The 17568-nt window shown below is 43.4% G+C and overlaps 1 protein-coding gene across 4 annotated transcripts in view; it reads right to left on the reverse strand.

The window, feature by feature from the left end:
• Positions 1 to 17568, reverse strand: part of vps4a (vacuolar protein sorting 4 homolog A) — a 46049-nt gene that overhangs the window by 2794 nt on the left and 25687 nt on the right. The window contains exons 7-10 of one of the 4 annotated variants that reach the window (XM_079681182.1): positions 6125 to 6273; positions 5913 to 5994; positions 2609 to 2828; positions 145 to 285 (exon numbers count right to left, since the gene is read on the reverse strand). In XM_079681182.1, the coding sequence (XP_079537308.1) occupies positions 145 to 285; positions 2609 to 2828; positions 5913 to 5994; positions 6125 to 6273 (592 nt within the window). Of the gene's footprint in view, positions 1 to 144; positions 286 to 2608; positions 2829 to 5912; positions 6050 to 6124; positions 6274 to 7178; positions 12527 to 15047; positions 15212 to 17568 lie in introns of those variants that run through there. The other 3 variants (XM_079681183.1, XR_013808195.1, XM_079681181.1) reach the window with 3 other exon arrangements.

A 17568-nucleotide genomic window follows, 5' to 3' on the forward strand; every position in this document is an offset into this window, starting at 1 on the left:
AGGTAGTAGTATCAAGTAGATTGATAGTAGACTGATCACACTGAAGTAATTGATGAATAACGGGATATTATTGTGCATTATGAAGCTGCTTAAGTGAATACTCAATTCTGATTGGTCAATTTGAACATTCAATATGTATCTCACCATGCATACTATAGGCTCCAGCAGCTTATGACTAGGCACCTCCATCCAGGTCATCTCTATGGCTGCAGGGTCGCCAGGGGAACAAGGGGTCAAGAGGTCGTCCACCGTCAACTGGTTGTTGCTTCTGGACGGCCCTTGAATCTGAGGAGTCGGAACAGGAAACAGAGATCAGTGTTTAAGGATAATTAGTAACTATAACAGGAAATGTACTGAAATGGCCTCTTTAAAGTGGACCTGTTATGCTATATTTGAAAAATATATTGTAGGGCCATACTTATACAAAACATGTCTGTGAAGTTTTTTGCTTAAAATACCTAACAGATCACCCATTGTAGCCATGCCTCATACTGCTCATACCCCTCTATGCCAGCCCTGTTCCAAAAAGGCTGATTCTGCTTTAAATGGAACAGCTGCTGCTAGCCACGCCCCTTTGCAGCGTCACGCAGCTTTCCCCTGCTAAGAGTTTTCTACCGGGAGAAACTCAGCTAAACGCTGCGGTGAATGAATGCCATATTATGTTCCAAACCACTTCAAGCATTATTTCTGAAACAGTATGGAGCTCAAACCTTTCTCTCTCGCAGGGTTTACCGCAAGGACATTACGTTACACATATTCTTTCCAGTACAGCTTTAGCTCTGAGTGTTAGCATGCTGACTAATGTAAACACAGAGCATGTTACTCCCAAAACACGCATTGTTTCTGATACAGCACATAGCTTGATATGTTCTTTCTTAAGTGTTTACCTCTAGAACAGTGCCATTATACAGTGGGGCAAAAAAGTATTTAGTCAGTTCAAGTAAGTTCTCCCAAACTCCACTATGGCCAAGACCAAAGGGCTGTCAAACGACACCAGAAACAAAATTGTAGAACTGCACCAGGCTGGGAAGACTGAATCTGCAATAGGTAAGCAGCTTGGTGTGAAGAAATCAACTGTGGGAGCAATTATTAGAAAATGGAAGACATACAAGACCACTGATAATCTCCCTCGATCTGGGGCTCCACGCAAGATCTCACCCCATGGGGTCAAAATGATCACAAGAACGGTGAACAAAAATCCCAGAACCACACGGGGGGACCTAGTCAATGACCTGCAGAGAGCTGGGACCAAAGTAACAAAGGCTAACATCAGTAACACACTACGCCGCCAAGGACTCAAATCCTGCAGTGCCAGACGTGTCCCCCTGCTTAAGCCAGTACATGTCCAGGCCCGTCTGAAGTTTGCTAGAGAGCATTTAGATGATCCAGAAGAGGATTGGGAGAATGTCATATGGTCAGATGAAACCAAAATATAACTTTTTGTTAAAAACTCAACTAGACGTGTTTGGAGGAGAAAGAAAGCTGAGTTGCATCCAAAGAACACCATACCTACTGTGAAACATGGGGGTGGAAACATCATGCTTTGGGGCTGTTTTTCTGCAAAGGGACCAGGACGACTGATCCGTGTAAAGGAAAGAATGAATGGGGCCATGTATCGTGAGATTTTGAGTGAAAACCTCCTTCCATCAGCAAGGGCATTGAAGATGAAACGTGGCTGGGTCTTTCAGCATGACAATGATCCCAAACACACCGCCCGGGCAATGAAGGAGTGGAGACCATTTCAAGGTCCTGGAGTGGCCTAGCCAGTCTCCAGATCTCAACCCCATAGAAAATCTTTGGAGGGAGTTGAAAGTCTGTGTTGCCCAGCGACAGCCCCAAAACATCACTGCTCTAGAGGAGATCTGCATGGAGGAATGGGCCAAAATACCAGCAACAGTGTGTGAAAACCTTGTGAAGACTTACAGAAAACGTTTGACCTCTGTCATTGCCAACAAAGGGTATATAACAAAGTATTGAGATGAACTTTTGTTATTGACCAAATACTTATTTTCCACCATAATTTGCAAATAAATTCTTTAAAAATCAGATAATACGATTTTCTGGATTTTTTTTTCTCATTTTGTCTCTCATAGTTGAGGTATACCTAGGATGAAAATTACAGGCCTCTCATCTTTTTAAAGTGGGAGAACTTGCACAATTGGTGGCTGACTAAATACTTTTTTGTCCCACTGTATGTAATATATACAATATAACAACTTTACTCTAAGTGCCTCCTGCAGACATCCTGCTGAATACACAGACACACAGCTGCGACAGGGGATTCAGCTTGACGACTGTATATGGAGACGATAGGTTGGGACCATAGGTTGGGAAGTGTCACGTTTGCCGGAGACGATAGATTGGGACATGCCGCGTGTGCCGGATGTCGCCAATGACGTCATAGGAGCCACAATTCTGGATCTGCTTGTTTGCACACCCGTTTTTTTTGTGAGTACGGAGGAAAGGAGAGAGCGTTTTGTTTTCTGACACTTTGTGAGTTCCCTGACACGGGGACACATATTTATGTATAAAAGACATCAAAAAGTGCATTTTGCATAATAGGTTCCCTTTAAGATTTTTTTTTCCCCACTGGCTTAGAAGATATCACCTTTTTGAAGTGGGTGGCAGACTGGACCTTCCTGACGGGCTGCATGAGAGCGTCCCTCACGATGATGCTGATGTCAGCGCCGGAGTACCCCTGGGTTTTGTGGGCGAGCTGCCGCAGGTCGAGCTCGCTCAGGCTGTTTGGCGTGTTCCCCAGGTGGAGGCGGAACATCTGAGCCCGAGCCGGCTCCTCCGGCAGGGGGATGTAGATCCGCTTCTCAAACCTGACCCCCCAGAGAGGAAACCCCCCTCTCCATCAGTGAGCAGCTTCACACACATTTAAGCCTTGTGCCTCACTGGGAACATCATTTTTAGATTTGATCATTTTGACTGAATATTTGAACTGCAAACTATTGAACTAACTTGATGACGAATAATCTGTCGCCATGGCAACGGTGTTTGATGACACCCCATAATATGCTTAGATGTTTTGATGGCTGCATCGTTACCAAACCTGTGAAGTTTTGGGCTGTTTGGAGTATTTTCACTGAAGCTATGAGAAAACCGTGTTTCATAGCGAGCTTTGTGTTGCCATGGCAACGGCATTTGAATACATTTCAAAACTGTCACGTAGATGTCTTTACGGCTTGACTGTTAGCGCACGTGAAGTTTGAGCACTTTTTGACCGTTTTACGGCGAGGGATGTGTTGCCATGGCAACAGCTTTTGAGGAAAATTCACTAATGGCACAGACGTGTTGAGGGCTGGACCATTAACTGTCATCTGAAGTCTGGTGGTGTTTTGACCATGATAATATCAGTTGTTTTTTGGCGAGGGATACGTTTCCATGGAAACATCCTATGGTGAGATCTCAGATTTGGCGTAGAGCTGTTGAGGCATGGACCGGTGATATACAAGCGAAGTTTGGGGGCGATCGGACCGTGTCCATTGGAGTTACAGCGACATCGTGTTTCATGGCGAGGGAAGCGTTTCTATGGAAACGGCATATGATGACACCCCATAATTGACAGAGCTGTTGAGGGCCGGACCATTAACCATTATCTGAAGTCTGGTGCTGTTTTAGACCATTTGCATAGGTATCACGACAACATCGTGTTTTATGGCAAGGGATGCGTTTCCATGGCAATAGCCTATGGTGAGATCTCAGATTTGGCGTAGAGCTGTTGAGGCATGGACCGGTGATATACACAAGTTATTGAGCCGTTTCCGCTCTACATCCTGAACTCCTCCCTTCGATGCAATGCACTTCCGTTTTGGCGGACTGGGTTTGTTTTGCTAGCTAGCTCCGTTGTGCCGACAAAGCACTGATATCGCAGAGACAAAGAGGATATAACAATTACAACATGAAGAAAAGTGGTTCGGGAACTACGTGTGCGGTAGTTGGTTGCAATCACTCGAGAAAGCACCTGAACGAGTGGTTAGATAGAGAGTGCTACGACCACAAACCAGCACCCAGCACCCAGCCATGTTGTTCATTAAATACAGATAAACACAACAAATACTGCATGCATTGTATTTTTTAATATTATATATGAATATTTTCATAGTGATGTAATTGTGTGGGCTGCTTTTATATTTTAATTTGTAATACCTGTTAGGATTAAACATGTGATCTTTCTTGTTGAAGCCATTTCTTTAGTTTCCTCTCAACAATTAATTAATTCAGTGTTATTTATGTACAGTATGAGCTTAATATGAATGATGAACTGTGTTAAAAGAAATTGTAGCACTCTAAGGAACATATGAAATGCAATAATGCAATAACAGTGCAATAATGAAATGAAATTACATCAAACTTTATTTTCATTCAAACAGTACAGGCACATATGATATATTGCACAGCATAAAGAGATCATGTAAATTGTGCATTATGTAAACAACAGACAACTGTTGGCTCCTGTGGGCATGACCTAAATAAGGCAGTTTATTTTGGTTTTATGCTGGGCCCCGTCGTCATGTTATCCTCCCAGTTTTGCACTGAATTCGGGTGGGGGAGAGTAACGCCATCTCCAGTCAAAGAAGTAGAATCGTGTTCCCAAGCTAGCATCACTGTTAGCATCGAAATCGCTGTGTTTACACCAGTGCCCGTCTGACTGTTTACATCGGTTTACACCGACAGACGCTGTGCAAAAGACTTCCGGCGGAAATGAAGTGCATTTGTGTAGTGTCATGGCGCTACCCGTGTTTTGGCGCGTAAACTTGTCTATACAAGCGAAGTTTAGGGGACGATCGGACCGTGTCCATTGGAGTTACAGCGACATCTTGTTTAATGGCGAGGGATGCGTTTCCATGGAAACGGCATATGATGACACCCCATAATTGACGTAGAGCTGTGTTAACCATTATCTGAAGTCTGCTGCTCTGAGCATGTCAGTTGGAGTTATGACATCATCGTGTTCCATGACACAGGTGTTTATATTTTAGCTAACACGTGTCCAGAGGTCAAAGGTTTCCATGGTGATGTGCAGTAATCAGTGAGAGGACAGCATTTTCATTGTTCTGAATGAGAGATAAACCTCTTACATGTGAACGTTTTGTTGAAGAACCGTAACAGATATCGGTGAAATTTCAAAGCGTGAAGCATGTCAAGGAACTTGAGCATCTGAAGTGTACTTTTTGTGTACTTTTGGGTTAATAATGTGGCCTTTTTGGCAGATTAACTAAAGGTGTGCGGCTACTGTGGTGGGGAAAGATGAGGCTGAACTTACAATGGGGTTTAATGGAGACATGTTGAAAGTTTTTCTCACTTCATGCCCTCAAGAGGCATTTGTTTAATTATTTTGCTTAATTTTTTGTAACATTTTAAAGTTGGAATGAGGTTTCTGAGTGAAACTATGAAGGAGCAGTTAGCAGTTGAAGAAGGAGCAGTTAACAGTTGAAGTTGCATGAAGATGTTTCAAGTCTGAAGAGTTTCTCCATTGACTTCCATGTTCGAAATGTTATGAATTATGGGATGTATCTCTGGAATTATGAAAGTTATCAATAAGAAAAGTAATAGCCATCGATTCCCGACCGAGCAGAACGTTTTGATCTTTGAACGGAGTTTCTGCGATGTGGAATGTGGGAGAAGAAGAGGTGCAAAATAACCCGGCGGAATAATAAAGAATTTTGTGCGTAGCATAACAGATAGTTGGAATGCTGTGTCAGCATTCCCACTAAATAACAGACTATGACCATGCTGCAGTTGCCCAGACTCACAGTGTTTAGAGTGTACACACAGCTGTTGTATATGCATGTATAAGCATGGCATAAGTGTCTCTTCTGACTGACAGAGAATAATTTGGTTATCTGAATAATAATAACACAACAGAAGTCATGGTGAGGCAAACACACGGAGTGACCTCTGACCTTCTGCGGATGGCGGCATCCAGCACCCAGGGGATGTTGGTGGCCCCGAGCACCAGGACCCCATCGTTGTTGCTTCCCACACCTGCACAACCACAGAGCTTCAGTCAGCTTTTCTGTATTCGCATATTTAGGATGACCTTGGTAAAGTACACACAAAATTAGAATAATCTAGACGGCACACTGTTCCCTGTGCAGTGTCAGGTGTGTCTCACCCTGCATCTGGACCAGGAACTCCGTCTTGATGCGGCGGGCGGCCTCGCTCTTGTTCTCGTTCCTGGAGCCGCACAGCGAGTCCACCTCGTCGATGAAGATGATGGAGGGCTTATGCTGCAGAGCTAGGTCAAACAAGTTCTTCACCAACCTGGATGGGGGGGGGGGGGGGGGGGGGGCAGGGGCAAAGACAGATTGATTGCAATATTAGAGGAGGCACAGTCCTTCTAGGCTGCAGCCACACGAGGACGATAACGGTCGTATCTGCTACAGTTCTCTATCAGATAGACCATTCAACTAAAATTCAACGAGGTCAGTTAGAGAAAATGTCCCCATGCAAAGGTCCGGAACATCAAAATGTCTAAGTTGCTTTATGAATTAGTATGATATATATTGAAGTAGCCTGTAGCTTTATGAACGTCTGCATGTAATCAACAACTGACTGCCAATCAAATAAAGAAAGTACAATTCAAAAACAACAATATGTATTGTCAATTAACATTGAACTCTACAGATATACAGTAAATACTGTGGATATGTGTAATGTTCCTCTCGGGCTGCATTTAAAAATGAAATAGAGAAAATAAATAAAATAGCTTTTGAAAATATGTGCATCTTAAAAGTGCTTAATTTTAGATAAATAAAATAAAGTGTAGCTGCAGCTTGAGTTTCCATTTTTCTTTGTTAACCGTTTCACATCATGACTTAACAGTTTCAGCCGAAAGATATCAGTCTTTACACATCATAACAATTGAACAGTTTTAAAGTTTGTCTTTCTTTCCCTCTTTTATTGCAGTCCCTCACTCACTTTGTTCTGTTCAGTGCGAGAATTGAGCTCGAGGCTTGTCCTGCCAGGAGTTTAAATCTGCGCTGAAATGGTGTCAGGGCCATTCTCATACACATGCAGGTGCTCATTGGTTAGCCTCGGTTAGCTCATTGGTTAGCCTCGGTTAGCCTGCCCTGGAACCATATTTATTTGTTGTGACCTGTTAAATGTGTTCTTTATTCTCGCGTCCAGGAGAGAAGCTTTAAAATGAGACTAAATGGAGTCTCTGAAAAGATTCAAATGGGATACTTTAATTAAAAAAGGCGCGGTAGTGTTACAGACAGAATATTGTTCCGGCAGAAAACAGCTGTGCTCTGGTTCTCCTGAGCAAGAAGAAGACCGCGGATCTCTCCTCCGGCGCTGCTATATATATCCTCTGCTGGCTCCTCCCCGCCAGCCGGCTCACCTCGTCTCCAATGTCCGTTATTGCATTTAAACAGAGGATAGGTTCTTTTCACATTCAATATATGCTTAACACGCCGTTTCTCCTCATATTCTCTTTCATCACTTTTCATTTAACACATTCTAAACGCTGTAATCAATACTCTAAACAATACTTCTCGGCTCGTTTGGTTTCCGGTCATTCCGGATGTTGCCACATGCTACTCTCGTCTGTAAACAATAATGTATTCAAATAAACTGTACTTTCATTTAATATTCAACATGGTAGTATCTCGACATCTATCGTTGTAGTGTTAAATCAGTAGGTTTCGGTTTTCACCACACCAAGTCATTTCGCTTCTCAATTCATCTCTAGGAAATCGTATATTAGCCACATGCTACATGCTAACCGTAGATGAAGGATTTTCAGAATAAAAGCTTAACTGCTTTGTGCACTAGAATTTCTGGTTTTTCAGTATAAAAGAGCGTTTAAACTGACGGTATGTTTAAGCTACATTATAGCATCAAAACATTGATTTTAATTTCTAACAGTCCCTCCTTACACACCTAAAAGGTGTGTATAATACTGAAATCAATGAGTTCTTCATCTGAACTTCGCATAGTACATATCTCATATTACAAACATACAATCTAAATGGAATGGTTCAATAGGCTTAACTTTACAAAAATACAAAATAAATTCTTGTCTGTGTTCAAACATAAAAGTTTTCCCTTGTGCATAACTTCTAGTGTTTACATTCAATATCATTCTTCAAAATAGCAGCAATGGCTTGGTATCAGAACATTTCTTCCTCCCTCCTTTCACAGAAACCGTTCTCATACCACGCTCAGTGTTAAGGCACTTGTTTTTACAAAGTGAAAAGAAACAAACCATTTTAGAATAGCAATGATTTATACAACATGAAATCTACCATATTAGAATAGTATAAAATAATAAAGTCAAATAAAATGGACTATCTTAGAATAGTGTAAAATTAATTGGAATAATACAAATATTAAAAATATACTATCTTGGAATAGTATGAAGTAAATTGAAATGGATTCACTCCATTTTAATTTTTCTCACTTCTTCACATGATTTCATCATTTAAAGAATCACATCGGCTGGACATTCATTGATCAATCTCATCTCCGAACATCCATATCATTTAAACTAACTCATCATTGTCATCCACATCTGTATACGGGGTGGGTCGTCTTGTTCTGCTAGCATTTGTAACCGTCTCCTCCTGAGAAATTTACCCTCCCTCCTTTCATACCATTTAAGGTATGAAAGTAATATGTTCTCTAGAAGGGGCCGTCGTGATCAATCGGTACGTTCTACTCTGGGGTACGGCATTCTAGACAGTCATTTCTGGGAGAAGATTTTGGTCAGTTACAACAGTTGTAGAGTTTCATCACTTAAAAGTTCCTACTCAGTACCTTTGGGTGGTCTGTTCTAATGCAGTGATAGAGTCCCTGAAATGGTGTGAAAACTTGTGGAATATCAATAACTCATTATACTAATTTATTTTCAATTATGGTCTACTTAAATAACTATGCTAACCCCTTTTACAGTGTGTGGAACCTTGGGTGCCCGAGCATGTGATAATTACTCCCTCCTTTAACAAGGATTTTAAAAACAGAAGTCATTTCATTAATGGTTTGTAGTTTAATTCAGGAATTTACACCTATGGCAGATATGTTTCTCCTTTAAATAACATCTCTAAAAGTCAGGTCATCTGGTGAATGGATGACCTTTAGGAGCTGGTGGCGCTTGTCTTTTAAAACTCATACTCTGGTGCCGTGCGCTCCCTCTGAAGCTGCAAGTAAGATTTAAAACATCTGCAGGGTGGGTTGAGCGACCCCTTCTCCCTAAACGATGTTTGTTGTAACAAATATGCACCATCACAATGAGTGATCCAAGGCCCCGCATGTATTACTCCCAACTACATTAGTTTTTTTTTTTAATTAAACTTTGCTTTCGCTCTTTGCCCAGTGTCATTTTAAAACTCTACATCTTGGACGAAAAACAAATGTTATTTCCACCTTAATCTTCCCTCCTGAGGTAATAACCATGCTACAATGGAGAAATCAATACTCTAGATTGGAATACCATCTTTGGCTTGGTACTAGCTCTACCTTTAACATTTTCCATACAAATAAAGATTTGTCTGCTTTTATAGAGTGGTTACTAAAACCATCCCTTTAAACTGTAGGTCTATACTGTAACAAGTTCAATCTTCCCCAAATTCACACATGAATAAAAAAACTCTTAAAGAATAATTTGTTCATATGATGAAAAGATTGAATAATATGTTCTACCCTCAGTGTGTTTTTAGGGTTATTTAATAGTTTCCTCTTTTTTCTTTATAAATTCACCAATTGATTAATTCATGGCTAATAAACCTTTTTCTTTACGTATTTATCGTTGGTGAATAAGTGTGTTTATGTGTAAACTCACTCACTCCCGTTTTCCTTCTCTCCCCCTCTGGTTGTCAAGCCACGACCCCCTCACATTCTGCCGGACCATGCCAACTCCTCCGTTCTTTCCTCTCCTCCGTCCACCTTCTCCTCAGTCCATCTGCTCTTGGATCCTTCCGCTGTAACTCTTTTCAGTGTCCCATCTGCTTTGCTTTTCATCTCCTCCTTTACAGTCTCTACTTTGTTGCATGGAGGGCGTATTCCGCTCTCATGTCCCACACTCTGCTCTTGTGCCCAAATCTTGTGGCTCAGCTTGGAACTTCATGTCCTGTGGGGGACCGATGAGAGTGTGCCTTTTTATGTCACCTGGTTTTGGTTCTTGGTGCCTCAGGTGGAGATAGTTCTGGATGCAGCGTTGGAGTTGTTGGTTCAGCTCTGGTTCTCTGTCTGTTCTATGGAGGAGGAGGAGTCTTCCGTGGTGAGGTCTTTTGTCTGCTTGGACGATGGGGTCGTAGCGTTCTGACAGGCGGAGAGAGAGAGAGAGAGAGATCTCGGGACGCATTATCTATAGTTAATTCTAACACACTGAGGTAAAATAAATCCAACCTTTTCCACTCTATTTTCCTAATCTTAATGAAGAAATACACTCCTCAATGTCAGTTTCGGTGATTTATTGACAAGGATGACGACACCCTAAAACAGAATAATGCAGCAAGATAAGCTGACAAAGTATTACATCCATGCAATTCAATCAACACAAATATATACCACGAAACAGAGTATAGTAGTATAATAGTATAATATATATATAGTATAATATATGGTATAATATAATAGTGGAAACAGTCTTACATGAATGAGTGGACGAACGTCTCAACTCGAGGCGGAGTGCATGAACAATGTTTGAACTAAAATGGCCGCTCGGCACTTCCGGGTCAGAGCACGGCATAACCGGGCAGCGACAGCAGTGACACTGCCCTCTAGTGGCCGGCGATAAACTCTTCATCCCCCCCAGACCGGAAAGCTATGGGCCGGAATAGGTTAACGGTCTACATCCCGTATCCAGCTGCCAGACTCGGGCTCGTAACGTGCAGGCGGCCTCCTCAAGCGGCCCGGCCGAGTCGGCTGGGGCAGCGTCGGCGGCGACTGCGGCACCGGGAGCGGTGCACCCAGGAAGGCACCCGTAGGAACAGCGAGGTCAGAGGACGCCCCATCAGCAGGCGTCGGTGGGGAAGCGCCAATAGCCGAGTCGCGGGGCCCGACAGCCGGCCGCTGAGCAATCCCCTGGGGCGTCGCCCAGCCCGGGTGGATAGGTGGGGGCTGATGACCCAGGGCAGCGGGCGGCGGCAACGGCGCAGCCGACTGCTCGCGGGCGCAGGGTGTGGCCGGCGTGTAGGCACGGAGGAACCGCCGGTTGCGCAGTGTCAGACGTCTCCTCCAGAGACCAAAGGTCCGACTGCGCGCCAGTGTCTGCGACGGCGGATATTCGAGCTCCGTCGGCCGAGCCCCGGTTGCTGGTGCCATCCCTCGGCCCGACTGGCATGTCCATCGAGATGGTGATTAACGCCCGGGGGTGGTCTCTCAGCCTGGCTCGCCTCCATTCGCCCTTGGAGAAGATGAGGTGCTCGAGTATGATAGGTGAAGGCCTGTCGACACAGCCGTGCGACGTAGGGGCGCGGCGTCGGCGAAGGCTCCCGCGACGTCGGCCAGGGCGGGCTCCAGCTTGCACCGACGAGACCTGGGATACCAGCTCCGACCCCATGGCGGCCTGTTGACTGTCGGATGACGGCTGTTGACGCCTCTGTTGTCGGCGGGCCCTGTAGCAGCCGATGCACACCTGGTGAGGCTTAGGGTTCCACCCGCGAGGCCCCTCCGTGAAGACGTGAAAGACGTTCTTACATTCCGGACACGAGGCACGTTTAGCCCCGTCCGCGGGGCTCGGGGCGGGGCTCGCCTGTGGAGTCGTCTTCAAGCGCCGGAATGACGACATGGCTGATAGGGAGGACGACGGGAGAGCGTTACGGGCCATCTCTTTGTTCTCGACGAGTGCAATCACGTCATTAACTGGCTTGACCAGGACGTCAGTTGTCCCTAGCGTCTCGCGGCGTATGTCCGAGTCATAGATGACATTGAGCAGCACATCGCGGATAATGTGGTCGGTATAGTCCACGTCCTTACCACACTCGCATACCGCATTATATGCGCATGTCTCTGCTTTACCCCGCACTCTGGCAGCGAATGCGCGGAATGTCTCGTCGCGTTCCTGGCGTAACTGAAGTAGTTCGGTGCGCAGGACGCATGTAGCAACTGGGATGACAGCTAGGGAACGCATGACGGTGATCAGGTCTGGCAAGGGTCCGGAAGCGGCGTCGGGGACGGCTTTCAACAGGCTGTCTCCAAGTACAGGCCCAGCGCACTGAAACAGCTGGAAGGGGGCCTGTGCGTCCCCTATGCCTGAGCCGGCGCGGAATACATTCCAACGGCGGATGAACACGTTCCATTCCTCTATTGACACGCCCACATCAACTTTGGGCCGATCGAGTCTCGGGCCGTGAGGGGCTGGGGCCTGGGCTGGCGCGGCCATGACAGGCGCTGCGTGCTGGTGGCTACATCCATGAATCGTCAATATAGCAATGACGAGTGCTTCAGACAAGTCATCGGATTTGAACTCGCAGCCGGGGACAGGGCATCCAACAACGACCATGGTGTCGTCATGAAGAAACACACTCCTCAATGTCAGTTTCGGTGATTTATTGACAAGGATGACGACACCCTAAAACAGAATAATGCAGCAAGACAAGCTGACAAAGTATTACATCCATGCAATTCAATCAACACAAATATATACCACGAAACAGAGTATAGTAGTATAATAGTATAATATATATATAGTATAATATATGGTATAATATAATAGTGGAAACAGTCTTACATGAATGAGTGGACGAACGTCTCAACTCGAGGCGGAGTGCATGAACAATGTTTGAACTAAAATGGCCGCTCGGCACTTCCGGGTCAGAGCACGGCATAACCGGGCAGCGACAGCAGTGACACTGCCCTCTAGTGGCCGGCGATAAACTCTTCACTTAATATCCATCTTAGTTGTTAAATGCCATCTAAACACAATTCATGTCTACTAATAATTTTACCATATCCCTAAACATTGCCTTCACCCACTGTAACATGTTTATTCCAATTAACTCTTTCAGGAAACCATTTTCTTCTATAAATTTAAATACCTAGATGTTTCAAGCACCACATATTTCACACACTATAAAAGAACGTCTCCATATTTTCTCCATCACTTTAAATCTCACTGTTATTTAGAACCGTAGTAACTTTTGTGACTGGACATATCTGTAGGCCTGTCGCGATAATCGATAAATTGACTTATCGTACGATAAATAATAATGGACTCGATAACTTTTCTGAGCTCGATAAATGGCCGTTTACAATTCATAAAGATGTGACCAGCATTTTAGCCTGGAGCGCTGTGGCTGCCAGGCGCGCTGTGAGGGGCGGGGCTGACACACAGCCAGGTCAGGACACTCCGCGTGCACGTGCAGCAGTGTAGCAGCCAAATTAATAATATAGCGTCAAGCGGGAGACAACGTGTGACTTACTCGCGGGGAATTTAAAGTGAAATGGAATTGGTTACAAAACCTAACGACACATCTCGATTCTCCGGTGTGGCAGTATTTTGGATTCAAACCAAATCAACGAGGCGAACCTACGGACTTGAATCAGCCGGGCGGTGAGTCGCATTGGTTTAAAAAAGGTAGCGACAAAAGCAGGCAATACCACGCATTTTAAACCACCTAAAACACAACCACCCCATTCCGTTTTTCCAGCTGGGAGCAAACACGGCAGCTGGAGATGGAGAGCCCCCACCCGACAATGCAAACATGTTGGTGTTCCTTGCTCGAAAACTTAGAAAAACAGATTTGGATATGGCCTGTTGAGGCATCTGGGTCTTTGACAGTGGACTGTACACTTGACTGTTGTTTTAACGAGTTTTTTTTTGCTTGTGAGATAATGTGTGCTCATATTTATTTATTTATTTATTTATATATATATATATATATATATATATATATATGAGAGAGAGAGCTCTGTTTTCCAGCCTGACTCTATTTAATTTATTGTTTTGGTTGTGTGTGATTTCATTTATTTATTATAATTTAATTAATTAGTTTTATTTATTAATTTATATATTTTAATATTATTTCACATTTCATTTGCAATGTTGAATGTTCAATAAAAAGTTATGTTTGAAAGGATGTACTTGAATTATTATTATATATTATCATTATGTCTAAAATGGTCTTAAAACGGTGCCGACAATATTATCGTTTATCGCAATAATTTCCAGAAAAATGTATCGTCCAACACAATAAATTATCGTGACAGGCCTACATATCTGCAATGTCGCCACTATCTGCTGGGGAATCTTGTTCATAGGGTTTGTACGTACAAAGCTGTACTTGTGGGTTAGTAGCCTGTGTCTAACAATCATTTTCAATAATTGTGCTCAGGTCACCGATCGGTTGTTCATAGCTTAACAGGGGGTGTTTCTGGTACAGACTAAAACATGGATCCAGTGTATTTAGAGATTCCCCTAATCTGTAAATCCCCATCACTTACATATCCCAATCACTTAAACCCATCTCATCATTTGATACAAGAACTGCATATAAGGGGGTGAATCATCTTGATTATAACCGCCTCTTGTTTGGGACCGAGTATTTCTAACTCCTCCTCTTGTTGCTCAGCTGATCTTTTGGCTCTGGGGATAAGTGAAAGTCTCTGAAACACAGCTGGAGTCTTGTTAGTGATGTGGGCATTCTATGAGTGAACTAATGGATCCATGTCTTACATAATATTGTACTCCCCTTCCAACCAGAAAGGTGCCAAGTGTAATGAGCACAATCAACAATGCTATTCTGACTCTTATCCCTAGGGGACCCCACAATTGGTTTGGCTTTGTTCTCATCATCTCTATTTTAAACCTGGTTGTGTCCGTTACAGAATTTAAATAATGAGTACAAAAATAACATAACAAATTGGACTCTTTTTACAGATGTAAAACAAAAAATAGGTATTCACATTAATGTACAATCTATAAAAATCTATAGACAATTTGTCTTTTGAGCTGTTTCTATCTTTATCTTATTTCTATTTATTGTTTTGTTCCAGCTCTGCCAAATCAGTCCTAACTCCCAATAATGTTCTGGAAGTTGCCAGTGAAGGGTGACAATGTGTGAGGTGGTGTCAATTTGCTCCTTTTTCTTTACCTTTAAACCGGAGCGCGTGTGAAGTTTGTTACAACCTTTCACGCTTCCGTCCACCGGGGATGAGCCCACTGTCTTTTGTGAACCTTCACCCTCACTCATTCACCTGGCCGAACAGGAGTCTCTTCTGGTGTCTCGTCTGGTATCTCTGTAGTTTTCCTAGCCTGCTGTGTAGACAAAACTTGCATAATATTACTCAGAGTTCTGACATATTCATCCACTTCTATTTGTCTAATATCTCAAACTGGACCACTCCCTCCTTGGAGAAGGCCCGAGCTTCGGCATACCTCTTGTTGACTACATGTTATTATTTATTAACTACAACGTCTCTGAAATCAACATATCTGTATAATCATGACACTCCCTCCTTTGAGCATAAAATGCTCAATTAATATTGCAATGATTACCCTATTCTGTACAGGACATGTAAAACTCATAACGTTGCATTAAATAAATATAACTTCTCCGTGTACCCACAAGGGGTACAAAAATATCGTATGATTTATGGTTTTCTGATGGTATAAATGCATATTCACTATAAAAAAAAATCAGCAATTAGCACTTCTAATAGTTTACTTGTTTCAATAATGGCTTTTGTAATGGTATTATGCGTCATCGTTGCTGCGAAAAACAATACCTCTGGTGTCGCTAATGCGTCTCGATAACTCTAGGATTAGAGGATTGGTTGACACTGCTGAACTAACATATGATAAAATAATATTTCTCCAAACTGGAGGGAAAATATGAACTATTCTCTCAGAGAGTGACCTGCATGAAGGGCTGGTGCCCCTCACTCAAATGAGATATTGCCTTACGCACAACACCACAAATCAGTAAAGTTACTCAAGAATAAATAAATAAAGACTGATTCTTGAAACTGTTGTAAAAACCCTACAACTTCTTCATCCAAGCTCTCAATCAGTGTTATGTTATTTAATCTGCGGCTCATGCCTTAAAACAGACACTTCAGACCGATTATAAAATTGTGTTTATGAGAAAAATGTAATCTGACTCCATAAATCAAATAATTGTTTGATTAAAAACTGCACTTCTGGCTAACAATAAATGAAGTTCCCCTTTAAACACAGCCCCGGTCTTCTGACGGGGTCCATCTATGTACTGGCTGGAAAATGTTGGGCCAGTCTCCGTCGCTCCGTCACTGTTCTCCCGTTAACAGTCACTCTCTAGTTCAGCTGGGTTCTTGTTGACTTCTTCACTGGTTTGAGACAAGCGACCCTATCGGACACCTCCCTTTGTAGCCAGACTTCACCACAGCAGAATCGAGTTTCTGTTTTCAGGTCTGGACAGCTTCACGTCAGGTGTATCGCCGCCCCTTGCATATTTTGGGTGGAAGCCCGTCTTCTTGGCCTCACTAGTTGTGTGGACACAATAGTTTTCTGTGTGGGGGAACAACATCACTCGTAATGTATTTTCCTTCTCATAATTACAAAAATAGTCTACTAAATGTTCTACTCTGCTACTTCTAATCTGTGGATGCTCTGTGTAAATGCAATATTCTACTCACTATCTTTTAAATAACATTCAACCTCTCCCTCCTGTGGTGACATATGTGGCTCTATGTAGCTGGATTTCCAAATACTCTAGTGCTGAAGATGCATCACCTGATGGTCTGGTCTGTTGATTGCCACAGAATAGGTGATTCCGTCGCCAACCATTCTGTGTTCAATGCAGTCTTTATCATTGGACCCAATGATCTGGACTCAGCTCCTATGGTCCTGGCGAGTGTGACATGAGGAACAGCTTCTTCAGATAAATTGTACCATTGTTTTTGTTCTGGTGTGAATTTTACCGCGGCTGCTACACCCTGTGGTCCGACGTAGATGTCTGCTACAGTCAAATCTTCCATCCTTCCCTCTTTATCTTCCATCCATGCATCTTGATATTCTTCATCCGGTCGCCTTATATAATTGTACGTACAATGTAGAGGATCCTGCGGGGGCCGTGGCTTGGTTGGACAGGAGTATACACAAGCGGAAACGGTTGCTGTACTTGGGGATAATACTGCTGTGTCTGGGGCTGGAATTGTGTAGGATTGTATGGCATCTGTTGATGCGGACAGTTTCTGGCCCAATGATCCACCTGACCGCATGTGTAACATCCCGCTTTTTGGAAACCTCTTCCTCTGCCCTTTCCTCTGAAACTTCCTCCACCTCTTTGTTGGTACTGCGTCTGATTTTCTGGCGCCACCTGAGCTTGAACTGTTAGTGGTGTCTGCATTACTGTCTCTGTTTCTATGGTCTTATCTGCTTTAGTTGTCATTTGCCTTGCCACTTTCCTGTTTTTATTAGCTTCGGCATCTTTCTCAGCTATTTGTATCTTCACGAGTCTCCTTGCTTGGATTTGATCGTCTTCATCAAGTCCCTTTAGAGCCGCCTGGTGTCTGGTATCGTGGTGAATGAGATGTTGTCTCCATTCTTCTGCTGTTTGTGGTTGAAGAGAGAAGATAGGCTCTGCCGCTCTCTCATAAGCGGCCATTTTTCCTGGATCTGCACTTGATGATCTG

Source organism: Notothenia rossii (genome assembly GCF_949606895.1).
Source record: "Notothenia rossii genome assembly, chromosome: 5".
Classification (NCBI taxonomy): domain Eukaryota; kingdom Metazoa; phylum Chordata; class Actinopteri; order Perciformes; family Nototheniidae; genus Notothenia; species Notothenia rossii.